Raw genomic sequence first — 18,925 nt, forward strand, 5'->3', positions numbered from 1 at the left:
CTTAAGACTTCTGACCTCCCTCTACTCCCCCATAATTAATCACTCCTTCCTCAATGCTACTTTCTGTTCCCTGACTAGATGTACACAGACTTACACTGCATTATAACTTTGTTTACTTACTACTACTAAATGCAGCACTTCAAAAATGATAGACCAGATCAAATACCTTTGCTCTCCACCATCATCTCTATACAGCTGCGTATAAAGGCTCAACTAAAATTTATGCCGACGCTAATCCTATTTCCCAAGTGACAACACAGTTAAGTTTAAATGAGTACTGTTATTTAAAATTAAGATGGAATGTTTATCTCAAACTACAGATTTGTTTCAACTTCCTTTTCTTTGAAAATATTAATGTGGCAACTATGCTGCTACTTGTAACTATGAATAGTAAACTCTCCAGTTGAAATAGACAGGTAAAGTGCTTAGGTTACAGGAAGGTTTGTGGGTTTTTTTAACTTTTTATTTTTAAATAGAAAATCAAACAATGGAAAAATAGTATACAGAAAAGTCTCCTACACCTTTTTTAAAGTTTGTTTACTTTTATTTATCTCAACGGCATAGTGAGGAGGAGGAGTTATCTCCCATCAGCTGGTTCACTCACCAAATGCCCACAAAGCCTGAGCTGGTCCAGGCAGAAGACAGGAACCAGAAACTCCATTCAGGAGTTCCATGTGGGTGGAACTAACTCCAACTACTTTAGCTATCATCTGCTGCCTCCCAGGGTGCACATCCAGGAATCTGGATTAGAAGCTAAGGTGCGACTTGATCCCAGGCACTGTATATGGGACAGGGGTGTTCTAAAAAGGTGGCTTAATCACTACACCACAATGTCAACCCTCTTCCTATATCCTTATCCAGTTTCTCCATAATGTTAATATCTTGCATAACTCTAGCACAACATCAAACCCAAGAAACTGACACTGGTACAATCTATACACTTTAATCAAATTTCAACACTCGTGTGTGCGCGCACATAGCTCTAGGCAATTTTCTCATGCTTACAGATTTGTATAACTGCTCTCAAGATACAAAACTGTTCTGTCACTTTAAAAAAAAAAAAAGATGTAGTTTATTTACTTGAAAGGCACAGTTACAGAGAGAGGGAGAAACAGAAAGCTCCTTTCCAGTAGCCCATCCTCAAATGGCCACAACAGCCAGGGCTGAGCCAGGCCAAAGCCAGGAGCTCCCACATGGGTGCAGGGGCTCAACTGAGCACTTGGGCTATCCTCAGCTGCTTTCCCAGTACACCAAGAGAGCTGGATTGGAAATGGAGCAACAGAGAACTGGCACCCACACAGGATGCCAGTGTCACAGGCGACAGCCCAGCTCACTTTTGGGTGTCCAAAACAATCTGAGAGCAGAGTTTCAAAGAGATATTTGCACACCTTTTTTTTTTTTTTTTTTTTTTTTTTGACAGGCAGAGTGGACAGTGAGAGAGAGAGACAGACAGAAAGGTCTTCCTTTTGCCGTTGGTTCACTCTCCAATGGCCGCGGCGGCTGGCGGACCGCGCTGATCCGATGGCAGGAGCCAGGTACTTCTCCTGGTCTCCCATGGGGTGCAGGGCCCAAGAACTTGGGCCATCCTCCACTGCACTCCCTGGCCACAGCAGAGAGCTGGCCTGGAAGAGGGGCAACCGGGACAGAATTGGAGCCCCGACCGGGACTAGAACCTGGTGTGCCGGCGCCGCAAGGCGGAGGATTTGCCTAGTGAGCCACGGTGCCGGCCTGCACACCATTTTGACAGCAGGACTATTTACTAAAGTCAAGAGCAAGCCAAATCCAAGCACAGATGAATAAATAAAATACATATTCACTCAAACGTACATTCATACATTAGCAGGAAACTGGGGTTGAGAGTACAGACAGGACTTCAGCCCAGGCACTCTGATATAGGACAGAGGTGTCCCAAGCAGCCTGTTAACCACCGTACCAATGCACAGCCTCCCCCCACCCAAAAAAAAAAAAAAAATTCTATATAAATAAAAGTATACAGTATGTAAGCTTTTGAGATTGGCTTTTTTCAGGAGTTAGTATAGTTCCAAGCTCTTTTGTGTATCAATAGCTTGTGTGTTCACTGCTGAGCAGTACACTCCCCCAGTATGGATGGACCAGTTTGTTTACTCAGCCACTGAAGGACATTTGGGTTATTTCTAGTTTTCACCTATTACTAAGAAATCTACTAGGAATGTCCACATAAGCTTTTATTTCCCTGAAATGAATGCCAAAATGTGTGACCTCCAGACTGCTTTCTACAGTGGCTGGGACATTTTACATGTATGAGATCAACATTCCCCACTTCCTCATCAGCAATTGCTGTTATCACTTCCTTTAAAAAAAAAATTAACTATTCTGATAGGTCATGTGGTGACACCTTATGTGGTTTCAATTTGCATTTCCCCCAATGTCCAACATGTTGAACATCTTTTCATTTGCTTATTTGCCATCTGTGTGTCCTCTTCAGTCAAATATCTGGTTGTGTCTTTTGCCCATTTTCTAAATAAATTGGCTTTTTTTTTTTTAACTGTTGAAAGTTTTATATAGTGTAGATACAATCCTTTGCCAAATATGTGACTTGCAAATATGCTGTTCCAGCTTGTGGCATATCTTCTCATCCTCCTAACATGGTCTGTCACAGCAAAAGTTTTTCATTTTGACGAAATCTAATTTATCAATATTTCCTTTCATGAATCATGATTTTGACATCAAGTCTAAAAAGTCCTCATCTAACACTATTTTGTCTTAAAATAGAAACCTTAATAAGTACATCTCACATAACAACAATGCAAGTACAGTGTATGCCCACGCTAAAGCAATTCAAAACTGTCCTTTTTTTTTTTTTTTTGGACAGGCAGAGTGGACAGTGAGAGAGAGAGACAAAGAGAAAGGTCTTCCTTTGTTGTTGGTTCACACTCCAATGGCCACTGCGGCCGGCGTCACTGCGCTGATCCGAAGGCAGGAGCCAGGTGCTTATCCTGGTCTTATTTTAAATTCACTTTTTAAAAAAATTTTTCAATTAACTTTATGCACATAAGATTATGCTAAGTAAAGAATCCAACAAATAGTATGAAAAGAAAAGCAGTTTCTGAACAGACAAGGGCTATTCAAAGTCTGAGCGCATGTCAGTTTCACTTCTGTAGATTACCTTTTAGGTGCTCTGTTAGTTACCACAGATCAGGGAGAACATATGGTATGTTGTCATTTTGGGACTGGCTTATTTCACTAAGTATAATGTTTACCAGTTTCTTCTATTTTGTTGCAAATGACAGGATTCCATTTTTTTTAACTGCTGTGTAGTATTACATGGTGTACATATCCCATAATTTCTTTATCCAGTCTTCAACTGACGGACATTTGGGTTGATTCTGTATCTTAGTTATTGTGTATTGAGCTGCAACATCAAATAATTAAAGTGATATGTTAAAGAATTTTAAATAGCCTTGTTAAGTTAATCAGTATTTTTTTTTTACATTAAGGACTAAATGACTTAAGTAATAATTTGTTGTCGAGTTAGTATTTTTTTTTAAGATTTATTTATTTGAAAGGCAGAATTACAGAGAGGCAAAGAGAGAGGCGGGGGTTGGGCAGCCTTGCATCTGCTGGTTCACTCCCCAAATGGCAGCATGGCCAGAGCTGGATTGATCCAAAGCCAGGAGCCAGGAGCTTCTTCTAAGGATTCCACGTGGGTGCAGGGGCCCAAGCAGTTCTACTGCTTTCCCAAGCCATAGTGAAGAGCTGGATCAGAAGTGGAGCAGCCAGGACTCATATGGGGTGCTGGCACTGCAGGTGGCAGCTTTGCTTACCACTCCATAGTGCCAGCCCTTTGAGTTAGTATTTTTTTTTTTTTTTTTTGACAGGCAGAGTGGACAGTGAGAGAGAGACAGAGAGAAAGGTCTTCCTTTTGCCGTTGGTTCACCCTCCAATGGCCGCCGCGGTAGCGCGCTGCGGCCGGCGCACCGCGCTGTTCCGATGGCAGGAGCCAGGTGCTTCTCCTGGTCTCCCATGCGGGTGCAGGGCCCAAGCACTTGGGCCATCCTCCACTGCACTCCCAGGCCACAGCAGAGAGCTGGACTGGAAGAGGAGCAACCGGGACTTGAACCCTGGGTGCCAGCACCGCAGGCGGAGGAGGATTAGCCAAGTGAGCCACAGCACTGGCCTCTGCATTAGTCTATTTTTTTTTTTTTTTTTGGACAGGCAGAGTAGATAGTGAAAGAGAGACAGAGAGAAAGGTCTTCCTTTTTGCCATTGGTTCACCCTCCAATGGCCGCTGCGGCCGGCGCATCTCGCTGATCCGAAGCCAGGAGCCAGGTGCTTCTCCTGGTCTCCCATGCGGGTGCAGGGCCCAAGGACTTGGGCCATCCTCCACTGCCTTCCCAGGCCATAGCAGAGAGCTGGCCTGGAAGAGGGGCAACCGGGATAGAATCCGGCGCCCCGACCAGGACTAGAACCCGGTGTGCCAGCGCCACAAGGCAGAGGATTAGCCTGTTAAGCCATGGCGCCGGCCTGCATTAGTCTTTTATAATGGATGGCTTCAGTCCCCCCCCCCCCCCCCCCATTTTATGTGAACCTGGAAAGATCCAGAGTGATCAATCTTCCATCCACTAGTTCACTCCTCAAGTGCCTGTAACTGCCAGGCCTGGGCCATTCAGAAGCTGGGAGCCCTGAATTCTTTCCCTGGATGGCAGGGCCCCAAGTACTTGAGTCGTTATCTAGGATGTGCTTCAGTAGGAAGCTGGAATGGATAGTGGAGCCGAGACTCAAACTTGGTCGTTCCAGTATGGGATGCCACTGTGTCTCCCTGGTGACCTTACTTTTTAAATCTGAAATACTGCTGGAGCAGGTGTTTGACTCAGCATTTCAGTGCCACCTGGACTCCTGCATTCCATGTTGGAGTGCCTGGATTCAAGACCCAGCTTCTCTGCTTTCAGTGTGGTCTCCTGCTAATGTGCTCCCTGGGTTCCTGCCATCCACCTGAGAGACCTGAATTAAGTTCTGGTTTCAGCCTGGCCCTGCCCTGACTATTATGGACTTCTGGCGTGTGAACCAGTAGATGGACGTTTTGTCTTCTTTTGTGTCTCTCTGCCTTCAGATAAAATTGAAAATAAATATTTAAAAAATTAAGTAAAATACTGCTGAATATATATCTATAACTTATTGTGTCAGCATATTAGAATAATCTCTGTTTACTGGAAAGCAGTACCAAAGTATATAGTTTTATTATATAGTTTCTTATTATATAATACATTCTATTTTGTGGTACTTCTATGTATATGGTGAAATTAAATGCCCTGGGTATTAATAGAGTGATAGCTAGTGTGGAAGATTCTGATAATTCAGTGAGTACTGCTGACTTGTTGCCTTTTGATTCCTTGGGTGAAAATTGAGTCAAGGTGAGTTTTAATCATTGTATTATTTAGCCTTGGGTAATTTAGTGCAAGTTTTTTTTGGGGGGTGTGCTAATTTATGGTAAACTAGTATGGGTATGCCCCGCTAGCAAGTAAAATAGTCATTCTTTTGGACTCAGTTCAATTTAGGATCAAGACTGACTTTTTTAAAACATACTCATTATTTTATTTGTTTATTTTTAAAGATTTATACAAAGAGAAAGGTCTTTCATCTGCTGGTTCTCTCCCCAAATGGCTAGAGCTCTGCCCATCTGAAGCCAGGAGCTTCTTCCTGGCCTCCCACATGGGTGCAGCGGCCCAAGGACTTGGGCCATCTTCTGCTGCTTTCCTAGGCCATAGCAGAGAGCTGGATCGAAAGTGGAGCAGTGGATCTTGAACTGGTGCCCATATAGGATGCTGGCACTACAGGTGGCAGCTTTACCTGCTATACCACCACAGTGCTGGCTGTGAGATTTCTTAATTACTAAATCATTTTTTAGATTTCAGATGATCTAATAATTTCTTTCATTGATTTGTAGGCAATATATTTTCAAGAAACTGTGCTTATGGAAATAATCTGGCAAAGTAAACATAGTATAGTGATTTATGGTTAATGGTTTTTCAGGTATAGGAAAGCACAAAGAAGAAAAAGCAAACATTTTCCAAATTTTGGTAGTGAACACTAATTATTGGAATGGATAAATAATGATAAAGGGTAAATACATTAACATTTTTTAAATTAAAAAATGTTATATTATTTAAGCATCAGAGAAGAGTGAGCATGAGCTGCTATTTACTAGTTTATTCCCCAAATGCTGGGGAACCAGGAACTCAGTCTGGGTCTTGCAAGTGAGTGGCAGGTATCCGAGTACTTGAGCCATTCATTACCTGCTGCCTCCCAGGATAGCATTAGCAGGAAGCTGGAATGGGGAACAGAGGTGGGACTCAAACCCAGCTATAGTAATGGAATATCAGTACACGAAATACCCACCTTGAAATAAGATACTTAAATGTTAAAATATAGCCTTTTAAACTTTTTTCTCTAGTGCAAGTAGTATCAGTTTTTTGTTTTTTTTGTTTTTTTTTTTAATTTGACAGTTATAGACAGTGAGAGAGACAGAGAGAAAGGTCTTCCTTCCATTGGTTCACCCCCCAAATGGCCGTCGGCCCCGATCCAAAGCCAGGAGCCAGGAGCTTCTTCCTGGTTTCCCATGCGGATGCAGGGGTTCAAGCACTTGGGCCATCCTCAACTGCCCTCCCGGGCAGAGAGCTGGACTGGAAGAGGAACAGCCGGGACTAGAACCCGGCACCCATATGGGATGCCGGTACCGCAGGAGGGGATTAACCAAGTGAGCCACAGCGTCGGCCCCGTAGCATCAGTTTTATTTGAGTAAATTAGAAATTTTTATTGGTGCTGTTTCATTGATAGCTTCTTTCCCAGAAGACTCCTGGGAAAAATACAACATTTTGTTACTGTTGCTGTAGAGTGCATATCTCTGTTTATGACATTCTATTCAAGAAAACTGGTGAAAAGTCACTTTTTTTGTGATATTTTCCTTTATTCAAACTATGTTTAATAACTTAGGAAAACTGCTAGGGCTCTTCCTCTGCTGTTATGTTAAAATTTGTTTTTGCTTTTTTTGTTTACCTTTCTTGATTACATATATATTAAAAGTATAAGAACAAGGAACCTTAATTTTTTTACCTAGAAGTTTGTTTGTTTTTTTTTTTTTTTTTGCTTTAATCTTGTTAAGCAAGCTTGCTTTTAAATAAGTTTATCAAGCAAGAATTAAAAATTGGCCAGCGCCATGGATCAACAGGCTAATCCTCCACCTTGCGGCGCTGGCACACCAGGTTCTAGTCCCAGTCGAAGCGCCGGATTCTGTCCTAGTTGCCCCTCTTCCAGGCCAGCTCTCTGCTGTGGCCCGGGAAGGCAGTGGAAGATGGCCCAAGTCCTTGGGCCCTGCACCCGCATGGGAGACCAGGAGAAGCACCTGGCTCCTGGCTTCGGATCAGCACGATGCGCCGGCCGCAGCAGCCATTGGAGGGTGAACCAATGGCAAAAAGGAAGACCTTTCTCTCTGTCTCTCTCTTTCTCACTATCCACTCTGCCTGTCAAAAAAAAAAAAAAAAAAAAAAAAAAGATTGTTAATGGGACTGTTTCCAATTAAGACTGCTAAGAGTGCCATTATATTCCAAAAAGGCCAGCAAGAAGTGTTAAGTCTTCCCAATTTCTTTGAACAGCCTAGGAACACCAGGGCTACTAATGAAAACACAAAACTAGGAAGTGGGGTGCCTGCAGATGGCCCTCCATGGAGAAAAGAATAGCTGAGGGCACCTTAGAGCTCAGAAACACCAGCTTCGCAATCAAGGGCTACTTTAAAGGTTGGATTCCTGGAGTCAGTACTGTGGCTCTGCAGATAAAGCCACAGGCTGACACATTGGCATCCCATATGGGCACCAGTTTGAGTTCCAGCTGCTCCATTTCTGATACAGCTCCTTGCTTCCACCTGGGAAAGCAGAAGAAGCTGACCCAAGTGTTTGGGCCCCTGCCACCCACCCACGTGGGAGACCTGGAAGAAGCTCCTAGCTTGGGTATGACCCAGACCTGGTCCTGGCCATTGCAGCCATTTGGGGATTAAACCAGCAGATGGAAAATATCTGTGTGTAACTCTTGCAGAAAAATAAATAAACCTTTAAAAAAAATTTAGCAGATTTAGGGTACAAAATTAGCCCAATTACACTAAAATTGTCAACACACAAAAAAATTAGTGCAGGGGCCAGCGCCATGGCACAGTAGGTTAATCCTCTTCCTGTGGCGCTGGCATCTCATATGGGCACCGGTTCTACTCCCGGCTGCTCCTCTTCCAGTCCAGCTCTCCGCTATGCCCTGGGAAAGCAGCAGCAGATGGCCCAAGTCCTTGGGCCCCTGCACCCGCGTGGGAGACTCAGAAGAAGCTCCTGGCTCTTGGCTTTGGATCAGGGCAGCTCCCGCCATTGCGGCCATTTGGAGAGTGAACCAATGGAAGAAAGAATTTTCTCTCTCTCTCTATCTCTGCCTGTCAAACAAACAAACAAACAAACAAAAAAACCTTAGTGCTACCTTCAGTCCAAGGTAGTAAACGCAAAGGTATTTTCCTCAATTCTGTAGAATGTAGGCCTTGGGTTGACCACGGCTAAAATACTTTTTACAGTTACCTTAAGAACCTTATGGGGGGAGGGGGAGCAGTGGCATTGTGGCACAGTGGTTTAAGATGCTGCTTGCAAACCCAGCATCTAGTGTCAGAGTCCCTGCTGTTTCGCTTCTGATTCAGCATCCTGCTAATGCCTAGGAAGGAAGCAGGAAGAGGGCCTTAGGGCTTCGCCACCCATGTGGGAGGAGACCAGGATGGAGTTCCAGGCTCCCTGCTATGCCTGGCCCAGCCCTAGCTGTTGGCAGCCATTTGGGGGAGTGAACCTGTAGACAAAAGACTCCTGTCACACCCTCTGTGTTACTCCACCTTTCAAATAAATACATAAATCTTGAAGGAACAAAAAAAAAACCTCAATGAGAGTTATTTCATACAATAAATTTTATTAAGATGGAAAAGTCAATTTTGGTAGTTACTAGACAAATTGACTTGTATACTGAAACATTTAATGCCCTACTTCATGACTGTATAAATTACTGTTCCCTGAGGAACAATATATCCAATTTTTTAAAAAGTCTCTAAAAGAAGGTCCTGATTCTAGTGGCACCACCAGCAGCACCTTGACCTTAGCCAAGTTTTAACTTTCTAAGCCTCTAGTTCCTTAGGGGAAGGGCTGAGATAATACAGGTAAAATGTCCTGTACAGTGAGTGCCTAGTGCATATCAGCCCATGTAAATACACATACACAAGACCCTCTCTGGAGGCAGCACTGTGGCACTGCAGGTAAAGCACTGCCTACAGCACCAGCATCCCGTATGGGCGCCAGCTTTGAGTCCCAGCTGCTCCACTTCTGACCCAGGTCCCTGCTTCTGCTTAGGAAGGCAGCAGGATGGCCCAAGGGCCTGGACCCTGGCACCCACTTAGGAGCCCCAGATGAAGCCCTGGCTTCAGCCAGGCCCAGACCTGGCCACTGCAATCATTTGGGTAGTGAGCCAGCAAATGGAAGATTGATCTCTCTCTCTCTCTCTCTGCCCCTCGGACTCTCAAATAAATTTAAAAAAAAAAGGAAAAAAAAACCTTTCTAAAAAGATTCACAATTGGCCAGCGCAGTGGCTCAACAGGCTAATCCTCCGCCTTGTGGCGCCAGCACACCAGGTTCTAGTCCCGGTCAGGGCACCAGATTCTGTCCCGGTTGCCCCTCTTCCAGGCCAGCTCTCTGCTGCGGCCAGGGAGTGCAGTGGAGGATGGCCCAAGTGCTCGGGCCCTGCACCCCATGGGAAACCAGGAGAAGCACCTGGCTCCTGCCATCGGATCAGCGCGGTGCGGCGGCCATTGGAGGGTGAACCAATGGCAAAAGGAAGACCTTTCTCTCTGTCTCTCTCTCACTGTCCACTCTGCCTGTCAAAAATAAAAAAATAAAATGATTCACAATTGTCAATAATGATGGTGTCCATGATAAATCTTGGGGTCAGAGATAGAAACACTACTTTTTTTCCCTCTGCATTTCTAACCATTACTTATATAATACTTTTTCAAAAAATGAAATTTTCAAAAATTATCTCCTATGCTGGGGATTTCTTAGTATTTAACAAAACACATTGCGAAGGTTTAACCACCAATTCTGAATTCGCAAAGGGGTAAGTCAGAGTCTAATAATATCCACACTGACATACACAACCTATCTAATTTCATGAATCTGTTAGGTGTTCTTACTTTCTTCACAACAGCCATTTTTTTCTTTACTGAAAAACCTCAACCCAGTGGTTTTCCATCTGGGATGAGTTTGTTCCTCAGTGACATGTAGCACTAGCGAGGTTTCTGGTTGTCACGACTGCGGGATGTGTAACTAGCATCTAGTGGGTACATGCATGGTACAGGCCCCTACAGCACTAACTAGCCACAGCGTCAGCATGCCAAGGCTGAGAAACACTGCAACCCAAGGAACCATTCCGCTCAATCCCGGAAGCAATCGGGTTCTTCATTACAGTCAAAATACACTGGGTGAAACTCTCCAAGTAATGGATTAAGATCTTCACGGACTGTCAAGCTAAGAGCTCAATAAATGAAACTACTGTAGGTTCTGGAATTCTAGCAGACAAGATGGCTTACAGGTTTGTTATCTACTCGGTTCAATACATTTCAAGATTCTTAAACCATTTAGTATATCTTACAAAAGTTCACTCTGATTTCAAGAGATTTCATTTTACCATTCTTTCCTGCTTCCAAATGAAGCTCCAATAATACACTACTAAAACAAAACAAGGCCTTTATTTAAGTAAACAATTATCAAGTCTTTCCAAATAAGCTTGATCTACATTTAGTTAACAAAGTGCCTTGGCCTACTCTTGATTACATTTTGAGCATGTTTATTAAAATCCTTCAAAAACTTAAGAATTAAGAGCAATTTCACTATTTATGATCAAAAAGGTTAACAAAAGTTAATCAGAAGCTAAGCAACTTAAGAAATTACAAACAAAATCGGCCTCCCCTCTACATCAAAGCATATTTTAGTGTGCCCTCACAGACAATCAACCACCATAAAGAGCGCTCAGAAGAGTTGTCCTGAGATTTGAGATTATTATTGTTTTAAAAATGCAAAATGGAATAGAGTAACATCAAAATCTATCGTTGGCTCACAAACGGCTGGAAAGTTTTGACATATTGCTGCTGTTCACACCGTATTTGTCATCATTTACTTTCTCAGTAACTGCGTAACTCCTTTTATATCACTTAAAATGTGTATCTTTTCCATTATGTAAGAGTTGAGTGCTATTTTAAAACCAACTTAGTACTTTAATACTATTTACTAGCTCACCACATTAATAAAACTTAGTCTGATTAAAGAGATCTTAGGAAGGCCAGAAAAAAAAATTCCTTCCTCCAAAACAAATGAAAGGACACAGAAGCTGTGCTTGCAAATATAAAGCACATCAAGTTGTTATTCTTCCACTGCTATTCCAACATATTCTTCTTGGTGGGCAGTGCCAGTAGAACCTCCAAGTCACTCCCCCTGAACATCTAGAACTTTAATACTTGTCCAAACCTGCTTGCTCATGGTCTAATAATAAACCCAATTATACAATCTCTAACAGCCCCTGACAACCTTTTCCTTAGGAAGCCGCAAAGGTAATTTAACCACTGCCTCCAACTCTTAGTAAATCTACTGCGAAGTTTCTTCCCTCCAGCCGTCAGCTTCTGCGGGAGCTGGGGGCTGCCGGCCGCGGGGCGGGGAGGGGAAGATGGCCTGCTCGGAGAAGGACACGCTCAGCGCGGCCGACGGCAGGGCTAACTGCTGGCTCATTTCTCTTTAAATCTGGCAGCACGTGGGGCGGCATTGTGAAGCCACCAACCCGCCTCCCCCCCTCGCACTCCGCACACGTCCGTCCCCAGCGCGCATGCTCCGCTCACACCGTCCTAGCAGAGCAGGAGCCAACCCCCGAAAAAGTCAACCTGGAAGCCGCAAACGGCCGGAGGCCGGGACAATGGGGGAGGGGGACGCAGGCTCCCGCGGGCCAGCAGGGCCGGCCGCCGCCCCGGGCCAGGGCGCGCGGGCGCAGCCCCGGGGGTCTGCAGGCCCGCGCAGGGCCGCGGTGGCGGCGAGCACAAAGCCCCGAGCCGGCCAGCGGGCGGCTCTCCCCTCTGCCCGCTCCTACCCTCCCCCAGCCCGGCGGCGCAGCCCGAGCCCGTGCCAGGCGGAGGCAGGCAAGGCGGCGTCCCGCACCCCGCCAGCGTCCCGGGCGCCCGCGCGCCCGCGCCCAGGCCGCGGAGGCCGGCGCTTTTGTTGTCGGCCACAACTCCGCCGACCCGGCGCTGCCGGGGGAGAAGTTTTGCGCGCCTCACCTATCCGGCCGGGGGGCCAGTTCCGCTCGCCCACTCCCGCCACGGGCGGCCCGCCGCGGCTCCGACACCCGAGCCAGCGCCGGCGACCGCGCGGGGCCCAGCGGCTCCAGCCTCCCCCCCCCACCCCCGAGAGGGTCCGGAGGCCTCGACCGCACCTGAGCCCCGGTCCCGCCCCTCCGAGGGGGCTCGGCCCGGCCGGGGGCCCGCAGCCCCTCCCCCGCAACGTCCCACCGAACCGTGGGGGAGGGGGCAGCCTCCCCTCCGGGCCCCGGGGCGCCCGAGGGCCGGGGCTGGGACGCGTCCCCGCCCCCAGTGCCCTCCGAGACCCGGGGCTGGAAGTGCCGGGCCCGTCCGGGACCCGAGCCGCGGACTCCCCACCCCTCTCAGGCCTGGTCCCCGCCGGCCGGAGGGGCGGACGTGCCGGCAGCGGCTGTCCGCGATCGCGGCCAGGCCCGCCGCCCGCCGCCCTCCCGCTCACCTGCCAGCTGTCTTCGCAGTAGCAGCGCCGACTGCAGCTCCGTCATCCTCCCCGCCAAGGGCCCAGGCTGCCGCCGGGGCGTTCGGAGAGCTGGGGACAGGCTCTGGGGGCGGCTGGAGCTGGGTGTGCTGAGGAACCCGGGCCCCGCGGACGGAGCGCCGAAGCCGAGGGAGGCCGGGCTGGGGCGGCAGTGGCGGCGCCTCGTTGCCGACGCTAGTCCGCTGGGCTCGGCTCTTCTCACAGCGCCTCACGCCCGGAAGGGGAGGATACCCGGGCCGCCGCGGCGCGCACTGGGACTTCACTCGCCCGCTTCCCTCCTTCAACCCGCCCGTCGGGCCCCACCGGTGCCTTCCCCGGCCACTGCCTCACGGCGCGCAGGGCCGCTCCGCGCAAGCGCGCTGGGCCTGCCTACTTCCGAAGCGGCCCGCCCGCTGGCCCGACCCCTCGGCCTCTCTGCTCCGCCCCCGGCGGCGGGGCCCCGCCCACTGCGCGCCGGGGCCCCCCGGCAGCCGCCATCTTGGGAAGGTCCACGCCCGCTGACAGCTGAAGGCTCAGCTGGTGGACGCCCCGCGGACGCCATGACGAAGAGGTCGCCAAGGGTCAGGACGCCGCCTCGGGGGTGAAGCAGGTGGTGTGGGAATGAAGGGCCCCGGGAGAAGTGGCTGGTGTCTAGTTGTTGGCGAGCACCCAACAGCCATCTAGCATTGCACACATGGTCCGCGAATTACTCATTGTTAGAAAGCCGAACTTGGTGCTGGTGTGCCCCATGTTAAGCCATAGACTTAATATAGGCTCCTAATTTCAAGTAAAGGATACACAGAAACATTCTTGGAATAAAGTGTTCTGTATCTCGTAGTGAATGCTCTCGGCGAGTAAAATGAGTTGACAATAGCAGGAGCTGATAGATAAAATTCAAACTGACATCCAGAAAAGCATCTGTTACTTAAAGTTTGAGATGCAAGGCTTGGGAAAACTAACCTTACCGCTGCAGTCTGTTCTCTTCTCCATTCTCGCAGTCTATATAAAGACATGGAGAAGGAAGAGTAATACCTTATGACACTCGGATTTATCTGTTCCTTCTGCAAATGTTTATTAAACTCGTAGTAACCATGTACTTTACGGGAGAAGCTGTGTGTAGGAATGCGGTCTGAGCCTCTGCTCTAAAGGCCTCACAGTCTCAGAGCTCCAGCCAAGGTCAACAGGAGAAGCCGATTCTAACACTTCTTTTTTAAAAAGATTTTATTTATTTATTTGAAAGAGTTGAGAGGGAAGCCGGCGCCGCGGCTCACTAGGCTAATCCTCCGCCTTGCGGCACCGGCACACCGGGTTCTAGTCCCGGTCGGGGCACCGATCCTGTCCCGGTTGCCCCTCTTCCTGGCCAGCTCTCTGCTGTGGCCAGGGAGTGCAGTGGAGGATGGCCCAAGTGCTTGGGCCCTGCACCCCATGGGAGACCTGGAGAAGCACCTGGCTCCTGGCTTCGGATCAGTGTGGTGCGCAGGCCGCGGCGGCCATTGGAGGGTGAACCAATGGCAAAAAGAAGACCTTTCTCTCTGTCTCTCTCTCTCACTGTCCACTCTGCCTGTCAAAAAAAAAAAAAAAAAAAAAAAGAGTTGAGAGGGAGAGACAGAGAGAAAGGTCTCCATCTGCTGGTTCATTCCCCAGATGGCCGCAACAGCCATGGGTGGACCAGATCAAAGCCAGGAGCCAAGAATATCTTACAGGTCTCCCACATGGGTGCAGGGGCCCAAGCACTTGGGCCACACTCCGCTGCTTTCCCCAGGCCCTTAGCAGGAACTGAATTGGAAGTGGAGCCTGAACTCGAACCAGTACCTATATGTGATGTGGGCATTGCAGGCAGCAGCTTTACCTGCTACACCACAACATTGGCCCCTTTAACACATTTTTGTAACTATTAAAATTATTGTAAAAAGCTATCCTCTTCACTATCCTTTCCCCCACCCCTCCAAGCCCCAGAGCAAGGATTAAAAGGAACAAATACACACTGAGTAAAAACCATTTTGGGGATAACACCTAGTGGCTAACCCAGGTTTTGTGAAGCCTAAACTTCACCAATTTGAGAGAAAAGAATAAAAAATAAGGTTAAAATACAGCCATTTATTGAGTGAAAAAATAAATTACATCAAAGCACTGTGGACTTGGAGTATAGGAGCCCTTCTCTGAGCTCTGTGAGGTGCTGCCTGCCTGCAAGCTGGCTTCCTCTCTCAGCTAGAACAATGTCGGCCCTCAGAGGGCACGGGGTGACCTAAAGTCCTTAGCTTTACCAAGAATCCGTTTCTAGCAGCACTCCTTTCTGAGTCAAACATCTTTTTTTTTTTTAAATACACTTTTAGGAGCAGCATTGTGGCACAGAGGGTTAAGGCGTCAGCTCTGAGGCCTGCATTACATAAGAATACCAGGTCAAGTTCCAGCTGCTCCACTTCCAATCCAGCTCCCTGCTAATGCGCCTGGGAAAGCAACTCTTTGGGCCCTTGCAACTTCATGAAGAACCAGATAGAGTTCCAGGCTTCTGGCTTCAACCTGGCCAAGCTCCAGCCTTTGCAGCCATTTGGATAGTAAACCAGCAGCAGGAAGATTTGTCTTTCTGTCTTTCTCTCCCTCTCTCTCTGTCACCTGCCTTTCAAAAAAATAAAATAAAATAAAATAAATCTTTTTTAAAAAAGCATTCAAAATGCAGCAAATTTACGATAAATAACTTTTAGTGTTATCAAGGTAGTATACCCACATAGTTCATAATCAGTGTATTAAGGCTTAGAGTGAAAATGTGACTTGTAGCACCCTTCCACAGGCTGAATGCTGCCTGCCACAGGCAAGCCCTTTCGATTCCTCTAGCTGTTTCTTCTCGTGGTTACCTCCATTTCACTAAGAGACTTGTAATGGTTTTTCTTATTTATCAATCTTAGCTCTTACGTGTTTTTTCATTTAAAAATTTTATTTATTTTCCTTTTATTTGAAAGGCTTTTTTTTAAATTTTCACTTTATTTTGGAAGGCAAACACTAGTTCATTCTGTAAATGCCTACCACAACCAGGACTGGGTCAGACCAGAGCCGTGAATGTGAAACTCAGTCCTACTCTCCCATGTGACTATCAAGGACCCAGATGCTTAGATCATCACCTGCTGCCTCCCAGAGTGTGCATTAGCAGGAAACTGAAATCAGAAACAGAAACAGGAACAGGGGCCAGCACTGTGGCCTAGCAGGTTAAGCTGCCACATGCAACTCTGGCATCCCATATGAGCACTGGTTCCAAACCTGATTGCTCCACTTCTGATCCAGTTCCCTGCTAACGTACCTGGGAAAACAGTGGAAGATGCCCAAGTGCTTGGGCTGCTGCACCCATGTGGAAGACCAGAAGAAGCTCCTTGCTCCTGGCTTTGGCCTAACACAGCCCTGGTCATTGTGGCCCTTTGGAGGAGTGAACCAGAGGATGGAAGATATCTCCCTCTCTCTTTCTGTCTCTCTCTTTAACTCTAACTCTACCTTTCAAATGAAAAAATAATAATAATAATAATAAAATAAAAATAGAATAAAAAAATAAAAGAAAAGAACCATGATTCTACTCTAGGCATTGATATATGGGACATGGGCATCTGAATTAGCATCTTACCCCCTATACCAAATGCCCACCCCTATATATTTATTGTTGTAATTGATAAGGGTTTAACTGCCTTGTGCCACTTTCCCTTCTTTATTCTCCTAATAGTAAATCATTGTGTTTATATCAATAAATAGTTTTTATATTGTTGTGACTTTTATAAACGAGACAAATGTTGTCATGGAATATATTATACTTATTTCTTACACAGGGTTTTGTTGTTTTCTGTCCGTTTGTTGGGTTGGAGTTTCTGATTCTATCCTTCTCCATACAGTGCCTTGCATAGAATCACTGTCCTTCTGCTCCCTGGGACACCTCAGCTGCTCCTGTATCAGTTATGCCGTCAAGCCAACCTCCTGCCTGGAACCCTCTGAATTCATTCCATCTAACCTGAGATGTTTTGGGCCATGCCTTTTGCAGGGAAGTCTTTGGAGGACTTTCCTTGGCTGTTCCCCTGGTGTAGGCCCACTACACCCTGGCTCTCAAGTCCAACTCCTTTGGTTTACTCCTCTCTAAAACTGTAACATATTAATATAACTTCTAATGTGGATGAGTTTGGCAAGTTTTCTAAGTCCTCATGTGTCCAAAAATGTATTTTATTTTAAATACAACTAATCTAATACAGGTTTATCTGGGAATAGAATTTTCATGTTCAAATCAAATAATTTTCCTTCCTACATATGAAAGCATTAATGTGTTGTCTCTGGCATCCAGTGCTGCCATTGATTCTAGTTCTAGTGTAGGTGACCAATTTTTTTCTTCTCTGTTTAGTCTTAGGATTTTCTTATCTCTGAATTTTTTGAAGTTTTTTTGTTTGTTTGTTTATTTGAAAGGCAAAATGACAGAGAGAGAGAGAGAGAGAGAGAGAGAGAGAGAAACAGAGATCTTCTATCTGCTGGTTCACTCCCAAATGGCTACAACAGCCAGAACTGGGCCAGGCCAAAGCCAAGAGCCAGGAACTCCATCTGGGTGGCCCACATGGGTGTCAGGAACCCAAGTATTTGAACCATCATCTGTTGTTTCCCAGGCACATTAACAGGAAGCTGGATCCAAAGTGGAGTAGCTGTGACTCCTACCAGCACTCTGATATGGGATGTGGCTATTGTAATCAGCAGCTTAACCCACTGCACCACAATGTCCCCCATCTTTGATATTGTAAAGTATCATAATATTATGCTTTGATATGTGTGTAGATTTTCTTTTTACTTCATTATACTCAGAAAGAATTTTGTGGTGCTAGGACAGTTGTTTTCATTTAAATATAGAGGTAAACTAGGATAAGGAGACAGTCTGCATTTGTCTAGCATCTTAAAATACATTTATAAAAAATATTTATTTATTTATTTATTTGAAAGGCAGTTACAGTTACAGAGAGAGGGGGAGAGAGACCAAGAGAGAGAGAGAGAGACAGAGAGGGAGGGAGGGAGGGAGGGAGGGAGAAAGAAATCTTCCATCCACTGGTTCACTCCCCAAATGGCCACAATGGCCAGAGCTAGACCAGGCTAAAGCCAGGAACCTAGAGCTCCATCCAGGAACCTAGAACTCCATCCAGGTCTCCTGCCTGGACACAGGGGCCCAAGGGCTCAGGCCATCTGCTGATGCTTTCCCAAGCGCATTAGCAGAGAATGGGATGGTAAGTGGAGCAGCCAGGACTTGAACTGGTACCCATATGGGATGCTGGCATTGTGACAGCAGCTTCACCTGCTGTGCAGAAATGCCAGCACCTTAAAATTCATTTTTTAAAAGATTTTCTGTATTTATTTGAGAGTTAGAGTTACAGACAGAGAGAAAAGTCTTCCATCTGCTGGTTCATAAGTCATAGCCGAGCCTAGCCAAAGCTAGGAGCCCAGAACTCCACCCAGGTCTCCCACGTGAGTGGCAGGGGTCTAAGCACTAAGGTCTTCTTTCATTGCTTTCCCAAGCACATTAGCAGGGAGCTGGATTGGAACTGTAGCATCCAAGACTTGAGCTGACACTCACATGAAGTGCTGGCCCTCACATGCCATGGCTTAACCCTCTGAGCCTCAGCACTGGCTCCTGTTCACTAATTTTTATTTGAAAGGGAAAGTGACATAGAGCAAAGGAGAGAGAGAGAGAGAGAGCCCACGATCTTTCATCCATTGGTTCAATCCCCAATGGCCACAATGGCCAGGGCTGTTCCAGGCCAAAGCCTGGAGCCTAGAGCTCCATCCCATGTGGGTGGCAGGGGCCCAAGTACTGAGGCCATCTTCTGCTGTCATCCTAGGCACATTAGCAGGAATCAGAGGCAGAGCTTCCAGGAGTCAAACTGCAGGCAGCATCTTCACACACTGTACCACAATGCTAGCCCCAAGAGATGTATTTTGATTTAGCTGTTTATGAGACATCCAACCAGAGATGTCAAAGTAGCATAAAGACTAGAGCTGAGACAAGAGGCCAAAGCTATAGATATAAACTTGGAGAGGTCAGCATTAGGTTTCCCAGGAAAGTGTATGATGAG

At 46.7% G+C, this 18,925-nt stretch overlaps 1 protein-coding gene across 1 annotated transcript in view; it reads right to left on the reverse strand.

The window, feature by feature from the left end:
• The window catches only part of UBE2G1 (ubiquitin conjugating enzyme E2 G1), a 115,054-nt gene extending 101,846 nt beyond the window's left edge, over positions 1-13,208 (reverse strand). The window contains exon 1 of the mRNA XM_062216135.1: positions 12,834-13,208. Within this exon, the coding sequence (XP_062072119.1) occupies positions 12,834-12,879 (46 nt within the window). The 5' untranslated portion in view covers positions 12,880-13,208. The remainder of the gene's footprint in view (positions 1-12,833) is intronic.
• Positions 13,209-18,925: the final 5,717 nt, after the last annotated feature.

Source organism: Lepus europaeus, chromosome 18, assembly GCF_033115175.1.
Source record: "Lepus europaeus isolate LE1 chromosome 18, mLepTim1.pri, whole genome shotgun sequence".
In the NCBI taxonomy this organism is placed as follows: Eukaryota; Metazoa; Chordata; class Mammalia; order Lagomorpha; family Leporidae; genus Lepus; species Lepus europaeus.